This window comes from Camelina sativa, chromosome 5 (assembly GCF_030686135.1).
Source record: "Camelina sativa cultivar CO46 ecotype springtype chromosome 5, ASM3068613v1".
Lineage (NCBI taxonomy): Eukaryota > Viridiplantae > Streptophyta > Magnoliopsida > Brassicales > Brassicaceae > Camelina > Camelina sativa.
In genome coordinates, this window is record NC_141884.1 from 13,480,370 (window position 1) to 13,494,312 (window position 13,943).

The 13,943-nt window shown below is 37.0% G+C and overlaps 4 protein-coding genes and 1 pseudogene across 6 annotated transcripts; 1 reads left to right on the plus strand and 4 right to left on the minus strand.

Moving 5' to 3' along the window:
* Positions 1–562: 562 nt before the first annotated feature.
* On the minus strand, positions 563–2,392 carry LOC109133091 (tropinone reductase homolog At2g29150). The gene is made up of 5 exons (XM_019245898.2): positions 1,986–2,392; positions 1,688–1,895; positions 1,376–1,589; positions 1,188–1,294; positions 563–928 (listed from the first exon to the last, which is right to left on the minus strand). Exons 1-5 carry the CDS (start codon positions 2,048–2,050, stop codon positions 737–739), a joined length of 786 nt encoding a protein of 261 aa, XP_019101443.1. The 5' UTR covers positions 2,051–2,392; the 3' UTR covers positions 563–736.
* A 209-nt stretch (positions 2,393–2,601) lies between these two features.
* LOC104786749 (tropinone reductase homolog At2g29310-like) lies at positions 2,602–4,642 on the minus strand. The gene is made up of 5 exons (XM_019245897.2): positions 3,867–4,642; positions 3,570–3,777; positions 3,253–3,469; positions 3,069–3,175; positions 2,602–2,975 (listed from the first exon to the last, which is right to left on the minus strand). Exons 1-5 carry the CDS (start codon positions 3,929–3,931, stop codon positions 2,784–2,786), a joined length of 789 nt encoding a protein of 262 aa, XP_019101442.1. The 5' UTR covers positions 3,932–4,642; the 3' UTR covers positions 2,602–2,783.
* Positions 4,643–4,815: 173 nt separating this feature from the next.
* Positions 4,816–6,250, minus strand: LOC104786748 (tropinone reductase homolog At2g29330). Of its 2 annotated transcripts, XM_010512196.3 has the most exons (5): positions 6,066–6,250; positions 5,751–5,958; positions 5,453–5,669; positions 5,248–5,354; positions 4,816–5,152 (listed from the first exon to the last, which is right to left on the minus strand). In XM_010512196.3, the coding sequence occupies exons 1-5, from the start codon at positions 6,131–6,133 to the stop codon at positions 4,961–4,963; spliced, it is 792 nt and encodes a 263-aa protein (XP_010510498.2). In that variant the 5' UTR covers positions 6,134–6,250; the 3' UTR covers positions 4,816–4,960. The 2 variants fall into 2 exon arrangements, with proteins under 2 accessions (XP_010510498.2, XP_087306176.1); XM_087450050.1 differs by having other exon boundaries at positions 5,751–6,231.
* A 382-nt stretch (positions 6,251–6,632) lies between these two features.
* Positions 6,633–8,650, minus strand: LOC104786765 (tropinone reductase homolog At2g29260, chloroplastic). Of its 2 annotated transcripts, XM_087450049.1 has the most exons (6): positions 8,332–8,625; positions 8,012–8,219; positions 7,677–7,893; positions 7,433–7,539; positions 7,182–7,322; positions 6,633–6,809 (listed from the first exon to the last, which is right to left on the minus strand). In XM_087450049.1, exons 1-6 carry the CDS (start codon positions 8,553–8,555, stop codon positions 6,750–6,752), a joined length of 957 nt encoding a protein of 318 aa, XP_087306175.1. In that variant the 5' UTR covers positions 8,556–8,625; the 3' UTR covers positions 6,633–6,749. The 2 variants fall into 2 exon arrangements, with proteins under 2 accessions (XP_087306175.1, XP_010510518.1); XM_010512216.3 differs by lacking the exon at positions 6,633–6,809 and having other exon boundaries at positions 6,966–7,322; positions 8,332–8,650.
* Positions 8,651–11,544: 2,894 nt separating this feature from the next.
* LOC104789222 (putative inactive L-type lectin-domain containing receptor kinase III.1 pseudogene) lies at positions 11,545–13,440 on the plus strand (annotated as a pseudogene).
* The last annotated feature ends 503 nt before the right edge of the window (positions 13,441–13,943 follow it).

Here is a 13,943-nt window from a genome sequence, read left to right on the forward strand (position 1 = left end):
TGGTTTTCCTATTTCTGTAATGAGTATTGTTTGTACCGGGGATTGCACAATACTAAGTAAATAAGTATTTAGGGAAAGACTGAAGCTGATTCTTTTATTAACGATGAAAACGTGAGGTCGTCACTAGCACGAGTCAAGATTGAGCTCGTCAGTTCACAGGAGAACTAACAAGCTAATATTGATGAGCTCGAAAGTGGAAAATGAATTACACAAAAGATAATAATGCAAAGTATTGCTCTCCGGGTATTGTCCGGGGTCAGGATGATGTTCCCAATAAATGTTATTTCCTTATATAGCGGACTGTTGACCTAGGATTCTCTAGGGTTTGCGTCGTGAATTCCCGAGATTGTCCTTTGCGGATTATTAATGACTTGTATCCAATTTCGTCGGATCGAAATTACAATTAGTGAGTCTTGTTGGACCGAGTGGCATATTAGGCGCAGCCCATGTCCAACAAGTATAAAAACCCCCAAAACCTAAATCACCAACTACATTCTATTTTTCTGTAATTTTGCTGCACTGAAGATTTTTGTAAGCCATATTTCTTAACAATTTTGAGAAGAATTTTAAACTCTTTTGCTTTTTATTTCATCAATCTAAATATATCTTAATCGTCTCTTTACATACCTTTTTTTTTAATTAACAAAAGAAAAGGTCTCCTTAAGTTGCTACATATTGCAATTTTGAATTCCAAGAAAAAAAAAAACACATGAAACAAAAACAAACAATCAACGGTTTAGTGCTGAGGCTTGTAAGAAAAGCCGTTGATAGTGAAACCTCCATCAACGCAATTAGTTTGACCTGTTATATAGGAAGCTGCAGGAAGACATAGAAATGCCACAAGCGATGAGACTTCATTTGCCTCTCCAACACGCCCCATCGGTGTCCTACTCTCCACTGCTTTGTTAACCTTTTCATCTCTGAGCATCTGAGAATTTTTTTCACTCATGTTAAAACTATGAAGTAATAATATAGCTTTGACTTAATTAATTAAAAAATCACATGTAATTATTTTAAAAAATTCTTAATAATCTGAGAGATGTTCACTTAAAATTAAATTACGAAGTAAGAAATATATGATCTTTGGCTTAAGTGAAAGATTCATATGTAATAATTTAATTCTTTATCTTATTTTTGTAGTATGAAGGACATCTTTGTTTTTATAAATTTCTAATAAATAGCCTTACATCGGCAACTAAAGGAGTTGCTATGACCCATGGACACACAGAGTTAACCCTTATGTTGTCACTTGCCCACTCGCATGCTAAGTTTCTTCCCAGCTGATTCATAGCTCCTAAAACACACATTTATATAATTAAGTCTCAGAACACGATGCATCAGTCGCTGTTTGAATATATACATACATATAATATACCTTTAGTTGCTCCATAGATGGATGAACCGGTATGCACAACCCCAGAAACAGAGGAAATGAAAACGATGCTCCCTGAACTTGAAGCTTTTAGTAAAGGATGAGCAAGCTGTGAGAGATGAAAAGCCGACTCGAGATTTGTAGCCATTATAAACGAGTATTCTTCTGTTGTAAACACTGTAGTCGGCTTGTCTATAAACGTTCCCGCATTGTTTACCTACATATGTATAGATTGATAGATACAACAAAACACTATGTTTGATTCTTGTACATCCCAAGCCCAAGAAGGAGAAGCTTATATATATGTAAACTTACAAGGATGTTCAGTTTTCCCTGGAAGAGAGAGGAAACGGTTTCAATGAGTTTCTCTCGTTGCTCACGAGAAGAAACATCGCAGATAGAAGTGGAAACCTGAAACCCTTTTGCTTGCCATTTACGTAAGCTTTCTTGAAGTTGAGTTTCGTCTCTTGCACATGTGTGGACTCTTGCTCCCAACATTGATAATTCCTCCACCACAGCTTCCCTGTTCATGAAACACACTAACATAGTTGGTTCTTCCGTACCAAAATATCACAATACATTACAAAAAACATATAAAACATTCATGACTCACCCGATGCCTTTAGAGCCACCGGTCACAAGAGCAGTCATACCTTGAAGACTCCATCTTTTCTCCATTTTTCTTGTATCTTACTTGAAGTGACCAGAAAAGCCACAAATTTTATGTATACAATGAATCTGGATCAGATAAGTGTGAAATTAATATGTTTGTATGTGTGGTGGAAATATTATGTAGTCGTGTGAGATCAGAGAACAATGACTAAAATATCTAAGATAGTGGTCCTGACCAATGGATAGGCTTCTTGTTCTTAGTTTCTTTAGGAAAACTTTTCTTACAACTTTTATTTATGGATAGGCTTCAAAGTTTGTAATATATTTTTTATTCTTGAATGGAGCAAAAAGAAGAATGTTTTGTAAAACAGAGAAGAAAGGACAGAACTTTCATTATTGGACTATTACAATAATGGTTTGTTTTCGGATATATCTTCTTATTAGGTTTCTTGTTTTACCAATACAGCAATACTGAAAGCGAAGCCATATTGCATGACTTTATAAAAAGGTCAGCTTAGTTCTTTAAATTAAGATTAACTTAATACTGTTGAGCTTGCCATCGAACATCGTTGAGGCGATTTGCATCAGTATCATGACAAGAGTATGTGCATCACATACCGAACCATTAAAACCCTTTTCCATAAAATTTGATAGAGCAAAGTTTTATTAGATTACAAGGCCATTAGAGAGTTTAAGACATTTAGAGAAAAACACAGCAAGGCTGGCCCCCAAGAATGTTGCTGATAAGAGAAGTCATTAACAGTGTAACGTCCATCAATACAAATAGTTTGACCCGTTCTCAAGCATTTGGCTGATAGGAGAAGCCATTAACAGTGAGACCTCCATCAACACAAATAGTTTGACCAGTGATATAAGAAGCTGCAGGTAGACACAAGAAGACCACTAACGATGCAACTTCATTCGGCTCCCCAGCGCGACCAAGTGGAGTTCTACTGAACAATCCCTCCTTGAAACCGACGTTGTTGAGATTCTTTTAGAACACAAAATTAATAATTTATTAGAGAATCATTGAGGTTTTCTACATTCACACAAAATAAAATGTAAAAGTTAATTCTTTTATTACAGATTCGGCCTGAGGAGTCTTGATGATATTTGGTGCAACAGCGTTGGCTCTTATGCCTTCCTTTGCCCATTCACATGCCAAATTCCTCGTTAGCTGATTCAAAGCTCCTGAATTATATACAAAAAAAATTCCCTAATTAGCCAGTTTTGCAAATTGAACCGTCTCTAGTAGTAACTGTGGTTACCTTTCGTTAGACTATAAATTGATCCACATTCAACTGATACAATCCCTGTAATAGAGGAAATAAAGACTATGCTTCCAGATCCTGAAGCCTTTAAGAGAGGATGTGAAAGCTGGCTAAAATGGAAAGCAGCTTCCAAATTTGTTGAGATGTGGAAAGAAAAATCTTCTTCCACATAATCTGTTGTTGGCTTCCCACGAAGTACACCAACATTATTAACCTATATATGGCGTTTCCATAATATTTCTGTTAGGGAGTTCACCTAATTAGATATATATATCTGGTTCTTGTAGATCACAAGCCTGAGAAGGAACGGTTACGAGGATGTTGAGTTTTCCTTGGAAGAGGGATGAAACAGTTTCCATGAGTTTCTCTCGTTGGTCACGAGAAGTAACGTCGCAGACAGAAGTGGTGAGCTGAAACCCTTTTGCTTGCCACTCACGTAAGCGTTCTTGAAGCTGAGTTTCGTCTCTGGCACATGTGTGGACTCTTGCTCCCATCATAGATAGTTCTTCCACCACAGCTTCCCTGTTCATGATCGCACAGACAAACATAGTTATTTCTTCCATATCTAAATATCACAACACAATAAAATAGCATATAAGATGAGGACTGACCCGATTCCTTTAGTGCCACCCGTCACAAGAGCAGTCATACCTTGAAGACTCCATCTTTTATCCATTTTTCTTGTACGTTACTTGAGTGTCCAGAAATGCCACAGATTTTATGTATACAATGAATTTGGATCAGGTAAGTGTGAAGTAATGAATATGTTTTTAATTTTGTGGTGGAAATATTGTCTTTTAATGTCTAAGATATATAGTGGTCCGGATACAACATTCTAGTTTGTTCTAAAAGTCTTAACACACGGATAAGGACATAGGGTTCTTCTCCCTTAGTTTCTTTTGTAAAACTTTTCTTACGACTTTTTTATTCATCAATGTAATTTTCATACTTAAGATAAGCTTCAAAGTTGGTAATTAAGACTTTTCTTCTCCAATGGAAAAAAATAGTAATCTTCAAAGTAGTATACTGAAATCTTGACCATTCTTGATATCAAATAGAAGCAGAGCAATAGGGTAAAAAAATATGATAAAGAGAGAAGAAAGACAAACACGATTCCACTGGCTCCACCGGTCATAAGAGCAGCCTTTTTTTGAAGACTCCATCTGCTGCTACCCATCATTATCTATAACTTATCACAAACCAGAGACTCCACAGTTTATATATAGGATAAAGATAGATCATTATGTGGATACATTAATTAAGCATAGGACGTAGATAGATCACTAACAACATTTGTAAATTAGGTGAATACATTAATTAAGCAGCATGGTAAACATAAAACGTGATCAACATTGGCCACCTTGTGATGATAGTGAGAACTTGCGGAAAAAATGCAGAATACCACCCAATGCGGAGAACCAAAGTCTCTCCATATCAATTCTGACAGTACCATGAGAGCTTGTTCCAAAAACAAGCTAGTTCCTCCACTATGGTATGTTTCACATGAGGATTGCATTCTCATAAGCAAAATAACAATATGGAACTGGCAAAACTAGCATATTTTGGGTACAAACTTAAAAGATGATATTGAATTAATAATAATAAACACCAAAAGGGAAGGTGACGTTTCAAGACTCTTGTATGTTTTGTGCATTAGCACCGACGCTATTATTTGTTTGACAACACACACAAGACAAAACCTGGCTTAAGCATGTGGTTGATAGGAGAAGCCATTTACAGTGAGACCTCCATCAATACAAATGGTCTGACCAGTTATGTATGAAGCTGCAGGTAGACACAAAAAAGCCACAAGTGATGCAACCTCTCTTGGTTCTCCCGCGCGACCAAGTGGAGTTCTACTAAACACTGCCTCTCTGTAATTGATGTCACCAAGAAACTTCAAGAAACAAAATTAAGAGATGATTAGAGGGATTGACGATGTTAACTTCACAAATAATGTTAAAATTTATGAGTTTTTTTTTTCTTTATTACAGGTTGAGCCAGAGCAGTGTTGATAAAATTAGGAGCAACAGCGTTGGCTCTTATTCCATCTCTTGCCCATTCACATGCCAAGTTTCTTGCTAGCTGATTCAGAGCTCCTGTACATTCACACAGAAGAACACATGTTTATTTCTAATAATGAAACACATAACTATGAACTGCATGCGTCTAAAGATACTTGGAGCAATCTATGTACCTTTGGTTAAACCATAGATGGATCCACAGTTAATTGATACAACCCCTGCCATAGAGGAAATGAAAACAATGTTTCCAGAGCCTGAAGCCTTTAGGAGAGGATGTGAAAGCTGGCTAAGATGGTAAGCAGACTCCAGATTTGTTGACATATGGAAAGAGAAATCATCTGCCACATATTCTGTAGTTGGCTTTGTGAGAATCGCGCCAGCGTTGTTCACCTATGTTGAATCAAAAGAATTACACAGCAATCATGTTCACTCCATATAACTTAGCTTCTCAAAATTAAAAAATTTACTTACAAGAATGTTGAGCTTGCCATCAAACAGCGAGGACACGGTTTGCATGAGTGCTTCCCTCTCCGGACGAGAGGATACATCACATTTTGAACCACTCACTTGAAACCCTCTCTTTTCCCATTCGCTTAAATTTGCTCTGAGCAGCGTTTCAGATATGTCGCATACATGGACTTTGGCTCCAAAACTGGCTAGCTCCTCTACTATGGCATGCCTAAATAATTCCACAAACATAAATTCCTTAAAATCTTGATCATTTTGGATGTCAAATAGAAGCAGAACAATAGGGTAAGAATATGATAAAGAGAAAAAAAGACAAACCCGATTCCTCCCGCTCCACCGGTCACAAGAGCAGTCATACCTTGAAGACTCCATCTGCTGCTTTCCATTATTATCTATGACTTATCACTAACCAGAGATTACACAGATCATATATATAGGAACTAGGAAATGGGATGAGGATAAATCATTGAAATTGAAACAATAATTAAGCATCCATACAAAACATAATATATGATAAACATTGACCAACTCATTATAGTGACATCTGCATACTTTGTTTCACACGTAAGTAAAAAAAAGGGACCATCCTTTGACACCAATGCTGAGGACAAAAATCTCTTAACATCAATTCTGATAATACCATGATAGCTCTTCCAGTTTATGTCTAGAAATTGGACCACAATCCTCAATAATCAAAGACCATTGTCACTATTCGTATAATACATATGGATATTGCATCATTTTGTAATAAATCAGCAGAAGCAAATAATAATTGCCTCAAGTCCTAACATTTCAAACCAAACCAGACAACGGATCACACCATTAGGTATTGGCCAAAATGGATAATGAATTTAGATATTGAACTCTCATTCACCACAAGCACAAATTTTGAAGAATCTTCAAGAAACAGATCATAGAGAATAACAAGAAGAAGACGAATCCAATCCCTCTGTACTGCAAGCGAATATGGGAAGAAACTTATCTAAACTACATGTATGTGTTTTAAGGCAGAGACCTAAAGGAGAAACCGTTGACAGTGGCACCTCCGTCAACACAGATTGCCTAACCTCGAATATATGAAGCTGCATGAAGACAGAGAAATACCACAAGCAAGGAGACTTCATTAGCCATTCCAACAAGCCCCATGGGAAAGTTCCTCGACAACTTTCCACCACATGAACAATCAATATTATAATTAATAGACTTAATCCCGCCATCTGATGCTAAATTATCCTTTTCATTAACAGCAGATTTAGTAGCACAACGTAAATACTCAGTAAAGCAGAAGGCAGAAAGCTGTTTAAGTCTCATATGAAGAACTGTCTTTCACGGGAGACACAAGATATACTAAGGATCCCAATGAAACTAGTAAAACAACAGAGTGGCCTAGTCATGTTGTGGGAAAAAACCATTTATTGACATTCCTCCATCAACACAAATAATCTGCCCTGTAATATATGATGATGCAGGTAGGCATAAAAAAGCAACTGCAGAAGACACCTCACTCGGTTCACCAAGCCGACCAAGAGGAGTTACTGAGTAGACTTCTCTCAGGTAGTCTTTGTTGCTAAGGACCTGAGACCAAAAGACGAGAATCATCAACGAGCTTCTCGTAGATAAATTGCAAACAAGTTAGCTTAGGATTGCAGGATATATAGAAGGCTTATGAGAAAATTGAAAATTACTTGCTCCACCATAGATGTTTTGATATACCACGGGGCAACAGCATTAATCCTTATATTGTCCTTGGCCCACTCACAAGCCAAACTTCTGGTAAGTTGATTGATTGCTCCTAAAACACAAGACGAAAATAACCAAATTCTTGTTGATTAATTGCTCCTTATAGTATGAGATACATCTTGGTATAACCTGAATAAATAAGTGATGCATAAGATGAGATCTTTCTTTGTGTCCAGGAACAATAAATACCTTTTGTTGCAGATTGGACCGACATATTCTTGAGAGAGACAAAACCAGAAACAGAAGAGATGGACACAACACTCCCAGCCTCAGATGCTTTTAGCAGCGGATAAGCAAGTTGGCATAAATGAAAAACCGATTCAAAATTCGTCGACATGAGAGTTGAAAATTCACCAGCAGTAAACTCCACCATTGGTTTTCTAATGTTTGTCCCAACATTGTTTACCTAAACGCATCAAAATTTGAAGACAATATATTATTATTTTTAATAGAATTGTTCTCAGAGACAAACTAACAAACACTTTATGTGCATTATCTCAGAGCAATGTACATTTAATCCATACAAGGATATGAAGCTTCCCGTCAAAGTCAGATGACACAGTCTCCATCAACGCCTCTCGCTGAGCTCGATCAGAGACATCACAAACAGAACCAGCAATTCGTAAACCAGAACTGTTCCAATCCCTCAAACAATTCTCCAGCTCAGTCTCATTCCGAGCACAAGTGTGAACCTCTGCTCCAAGACCAGCCAGTTCCTCCACAATCGCACGCCTGTACTTAAACAGTAACACAAACACACCCGTCTGAGAATTTGCGTTTGATAAAAAGGCTCACACTTGTTTTAAATTTGGAAAAATATGCGAAGAGAGAGAGAGAGACAAACCCAATTCCACGAGTGCCACCGGTGACAAGAGCAGATTTCCCTTGTAGAGACCATCTCTGGGAGCTCTGCGTTGCGCAACGGACGTGGACGGAAGATGCTGAGGATCGCTGGGGTTGTAGTTTTGTGCTTTTGATAGAGAAGTGCAAATGCGGCTTAAGTGAAGAAGGAGAAGAAGCAAGAAAGTGAAAGTTTTGAGGTGGATTTGTGTACAAGTGAGAAGCCATTGATACAGAGCAGAACTTATGTTTCAGCTTTCAAAGTGTTCACCTTTATTTATGTGACAGCATTGCCTAACTGTAGAAAACTGAAAATTGGAATCATAGTCAACAGTCAACACAAGAAGAAAGAAGTTGGGCTTGTGTTGTTTTGTTGTAATTAGTAATTGGGCTAATTGTTTAGTTAGGCCCAAATGAGTGAGTAAGTTTGTTGCGTTAGTTAAATTGTCTAGAGTAGTGATGTTTAAGTGTTGTTGTAGTCTAAGGATTAGTAGAGTGGCTTGTGTAACTATGGTCTAGAGTAAGAGTTATGATTATGTCTAAATGCAATGTGTGTATCAAGTAGAAGTAGTATATATGTGTGTGTGTGGTGTCTGTAAGAAAGATTATCCAAGTTAATACAATGTGGGAGAGGCATAACGAAACAGAGAACTAACCTCTGAGAGTGAAATATATAATGTTACACGTGAGAAATGCAAGTATTTTGACAAATATTTAATATTCGTTCGAACAATAACTTGATGTCAGAACGAAAAAACGTGTTAATTAACAAATAACTCTAAATATTAAATTTCTTATAAAAAGAACAAGTGTTCTTTTAAAATGAAACTGTAATCACCAAAAAAAAAATCACAAAACAAAGAGTAAATTTTAATTGTTGTTGTTACAATTATTTTATTATATACACTAGGTTAGACCCGCGTCATACCGCAGGATGTTTTTTATTTAATTTTAAATATATTTGATATTAAATATATATATATATATATATTGAAATTAGATTAACTATGAAAATTATGGTTTTGAAAACGATAAGATATAGAAATGCAATGAAACAATAAAATAAAGACAAACCTACAATGATTTGTAACTCCGTAATATTTGTTATTACAAGCGTTTACATTTGAGTCGACTACAGATAATTTTACAATTAACTAATGTATTCTATGTTTTTTGGGATGTTTTTTTCCTATAACTTATTGTGGGAGATATATTGGTTTAGTTTAATTTTGAGGTGTTTTTTTGTAGTTTAAAATTTAATCATCAATAATTATATAGTTTTGATTAGTTGTAAATTCGTCAACTCATGTTCACAATAATCAATATTGCCATTGAAAATCTGTGACCGTAATAAGCCTCTTTTCATTTCTTTTGTTGGTTTTATATGGGTCTGTCCATTTAAACACATTTTTGTGGACGGTAATAATTTGTTCAATTAGATACCCTTTTCTCCTATATTACACATCACCAAAAGGGAAGACGGTAATAATTTGTTCATTTCTAATCTTGACCGTCAAATGTGTTCTTTAAATATTTGAAGAGAGTTACATTTGGAGAAAACTACGAAGGCTAAGAAATGTATAATTTTCTAATGAGATGAAAACCTAAATGTGGGGTAAATGTTTCAGCCGCATTGGTTTAGCTCATTTCTTAAAATCCTTGATTTCTACCTAAAGCAAAACTATGTCACAGTCTGTCCACATTCTTAAATAAAACCTGTGCACCACAAGTGAGAGAGAAGATCTTCAATTGTATTTAGATAAGTACATGTTTAGTTGAACTAATCAAAGAAATAAACAAATTAAATCCTCGCAGCTAGCTAGGGTCAGCATATTGATGAATAGAAGCACATGCTACTAATCTAAAGTAGAAGATCTTAAACTCACACGTATGTAGAGAAATCTGCAAGTTAATATCACAGTTACAAAACATTAGCTACGTACAGTATTTTCTATTGGTTTCTCTTATCTCTTTAACTTAAGCTTATCAAAAAGTGATCTCTTAACAAGATGATTTTGAGATGAATTGATCATAGCTTATACAAATAGAATCCAAGAAGAAAAGTAAACATATGTATCATGTTCCACACAATTGACATTTGTCAAGTGTTTCCATCTCCTATCATAAAAGCAGTTCAATTGTAGAAGATGTGATTGACTCATGAAACAACCTGTAAGCGAGAAAAGTGGAATTTGTCATTAAAAAAACTTGCCTTATAGTGTTAGTAAATTGTCTTTCCTTCTGCCATGGCCCACTGGCCCACGGGAGGGAGTAATCAGGTCCAATATCAGTGCAATGAACCTGGAAAACCCCATGAGGCTGAAGAATGAAGAAGCAAGCAGAGTAACTAAAGAAGAAGCAATTCATTTGGAAATATAAGAGATATAGAAGTTTAACCTTGACAAGACGTTAAAGAAGGATGCATCGCGAATCTTGCCTGGATAATTCTGCTATGGAAAAGGCATTGATACAAAATAGGAGTGTTAGAATATTGAGAAGAGAAAGAACAAAACAGAGTAAGAGACATCATCTCTTCGAGAAATAGAAACTCTTTTATGAATCTGAAACTTGTTACCTTATTACATCATCACACACGCTTATAGTTATATACATGTGTTATGGTCGTAACCGTTGATCGCTGGATCTGATGAATAGATTCTAGTGGATCGAAAAAGAAGAAATCCACCACAACCGATCGATCATCCATGGCTCAGACTGGTAGAGAGAGCCATGGCTAGGATCAGCAGCACAGTCGGTCGATAGTTTAAAGAAGCCGAAGAAGAAGATTGGTATTAAGGCGATCATTTTAGATAGGTTTCACAGCAATGAAGAAAAAAAATTGAGCAATCGATTAAACGCTCTCGTTTATGTTTTGTTTTGTCCACGTAATTAAAGAAAAGCTGATCTGTATTAATTATCTTAATTTGATAGATTACTCATTTTTCTGAAGTGTCAGCACATGTTTCAAAATGCTCTAGAGAGAAACACCTTCTTTTTTATTGTATTGATATTTTGGAGGAAAGTCCTAATGAAATTTTCAAGGATATTATAAAATGGTTTTTTTAGATGTATAAAGTCAAATACATCTGAAATTTGTTTAACTTCTTGGTAATAGACAAATAAAAAAGGTTTGAAGAGGAATTGGTCGAGTTTTCAGGAAACTCTATAAAAAAAAAGATATGGCAATGAACATAATTAGACATAAGTACTAACTTCAATGGAGATTACCTCCAGCTCCAAATCTAGAGCTTTATCAATAATCTTCCTATTTTACCTAGTTTCTTGCATCTCAGCTCAACCAAAAACTAAGTTTCTAAACCATGGCTTCCTCGGGGCTAATCTCTTGACGTTCGGCTCATCCAAGGTCCACCCCAATGGCCTCTTGGAGCTGACGAATACTTCCATGAGGCAAATGGGTCAAGCTTTTCATGGTTTCCCCATACCCTTCTTAAAACCTAACTCTTCAAATTTGGTTTCTTTTTCCACAAGCTTTGTCTTCGCCATCACTCCAGGATCCGGTACACCAGGCCACGGCTTAGCTTTCGTTATTTCACCCTCGCTAGACTTTAGCGGGGCATTTCCAAGCAATTATTTGGGCTTGTTCAACACCTCTACCAATGGAAACGCCTCGAACCATATTCTTGCAGTTGAATTCGACACCGTGCATGCTGTTGAGTTGGATGATATTGATGATAACCACGTTGGTATCGACCTCAATGGAATGAACTCCATTGAGTCTGCCCCTGCTGCATATTTTGATGACCGAGAGGAGAAGACCTTAAGCTTAAAACTGGCAAGTGGGAAGCCTATTAGAGTCTGGATCGAGTACAACACCGCAGATATGACGATCAGTGTCACATTGGCTCCTCTAGATCGTCCAAAGCCAAACTTGCCTCTTATACTAAGAAATCTGAATCTTTCAGGGATTCTCTCCCGAGAACATTATGTTGGATTCACTGCAGCCACGGGAACTATCACAAGCTCACATTTTGTTCTAGGCTGGAGCTTCAACATCGAGGGGAAAGCATCAGACTTTGTTATCACGAAGCTTCCTTCTCTTCCAGACCCACCGCCTCCATTTTCTCCATCTCCAAATCCTCCGATAATAGTCAAGAAGAATTCAAACCACACAAAACTCATTATAATCTGCGCTGCATCAGGAACGCTTGCAATTATGATCATGATTCTTTTAGGGTTTTGGGTCTTTCGTAGAAAGCAAATATTCCCCGGAGCCGGAGGCACAAGGAAATTTTCATACCAGACAGTTTCCAGTGCAACTGAAGGTTTTGACAACTCTATGCTTCTAGGAGAGAGGAACTCAGGGAGTTTCTACAAAGGGCAGCTTACTCCCACAGAGATCATTGCGGTGAAGAGAATAACTTGCACTACAAGGCAACAAACGACAACCCTAATAGCTGAGATCGATGATATCTTAAACGTAACACAAAGAAACCTTGTTAACCTACTTGGTTACTGTAGCCAAGGAAACGAGATCTATCTAGTTTACGAGTATGTCCCCAATGGAAGCCTAGACCAGTTCTTGTTCTGCCACGACCGACCAATTCTCACTTGGTCAGACCGGTTCTGTATCATAAAGGGCATCGCGTCAGCACTTCAACACCTTCACGGCGAGCGTCAAAAATCTTTAATTCACGGAAACGTCAAAGCCAGTAATGTCCTCTTAGACGAGGAGTTAAACCCTAGACTAGGAGACTACGGACAAGGAAGCAGACACAGCACCTCTGGACACGTTGCACCAGAACTAGTCGACACGGGACACGTTACTTGTGACACAGATGTGTTTGCATTTGGAGTGTTAATGATGGAGATCGTATGTGGAAGAAAAGCCATAGAGACGACAAAGCCACCAGAAGAGATCAGTTTAGTGAACTGGGTGCTTCGAGGGGTCAAGAACGGCAATATGTTAAAGAGGTGCGACGAAAGAATCAATACAAAGGATTTGGTGTTCCAGGAAGTGTTATTGGTTCTAAAAACAGGACTTCTCTGCGTGAGACGGACTCCAGAAGCTAGGCCAATGATGAAGAAAGTGTTGCAGTATCTCAACGGTACAGAACGTCTCCCTCATGATGACTTCGTCGTCTTTGGAGTCTAAAAGAAGAAATAGCAAAGGGTGATCTCAAAATGCGGTGTGTATATTGAAGCGTTCTCGTTTTGAGGTAGTGGCATAAGCATGAGGTGAGTATACATAGTCTAAGATTAGAATGGTATACTCAATTTGTGTCTAAGTAAAAATAATAATTTCTGGTTTTGGGAAATATTCTTGTAGCTTGACAATATTTGTGCTCTTCCGGGAAATTTAATATTTTACAATTATGTGATCTAATCTAAATAATGTTTTGTTATGTCACTTATTAGTATAAAATAATTTTTATTCTTAAAGAAAAGATAAGCAAATATGTATTGACTTTTTCTTTTCTTTTTTTGGCCAAAAGCAAACCTATCACAGCTTCTCTTGCACTGGCTACTGGTCACTCGTCCAACGTCTCTCTTTTTCTTCGACAGAACACTTAATTATCCAGACTTGTATCGATCTTGTAATTGCTCAGACTTTATCAACAGTGTTTAGTTTCATTAATATAATACCAATTTAGATAG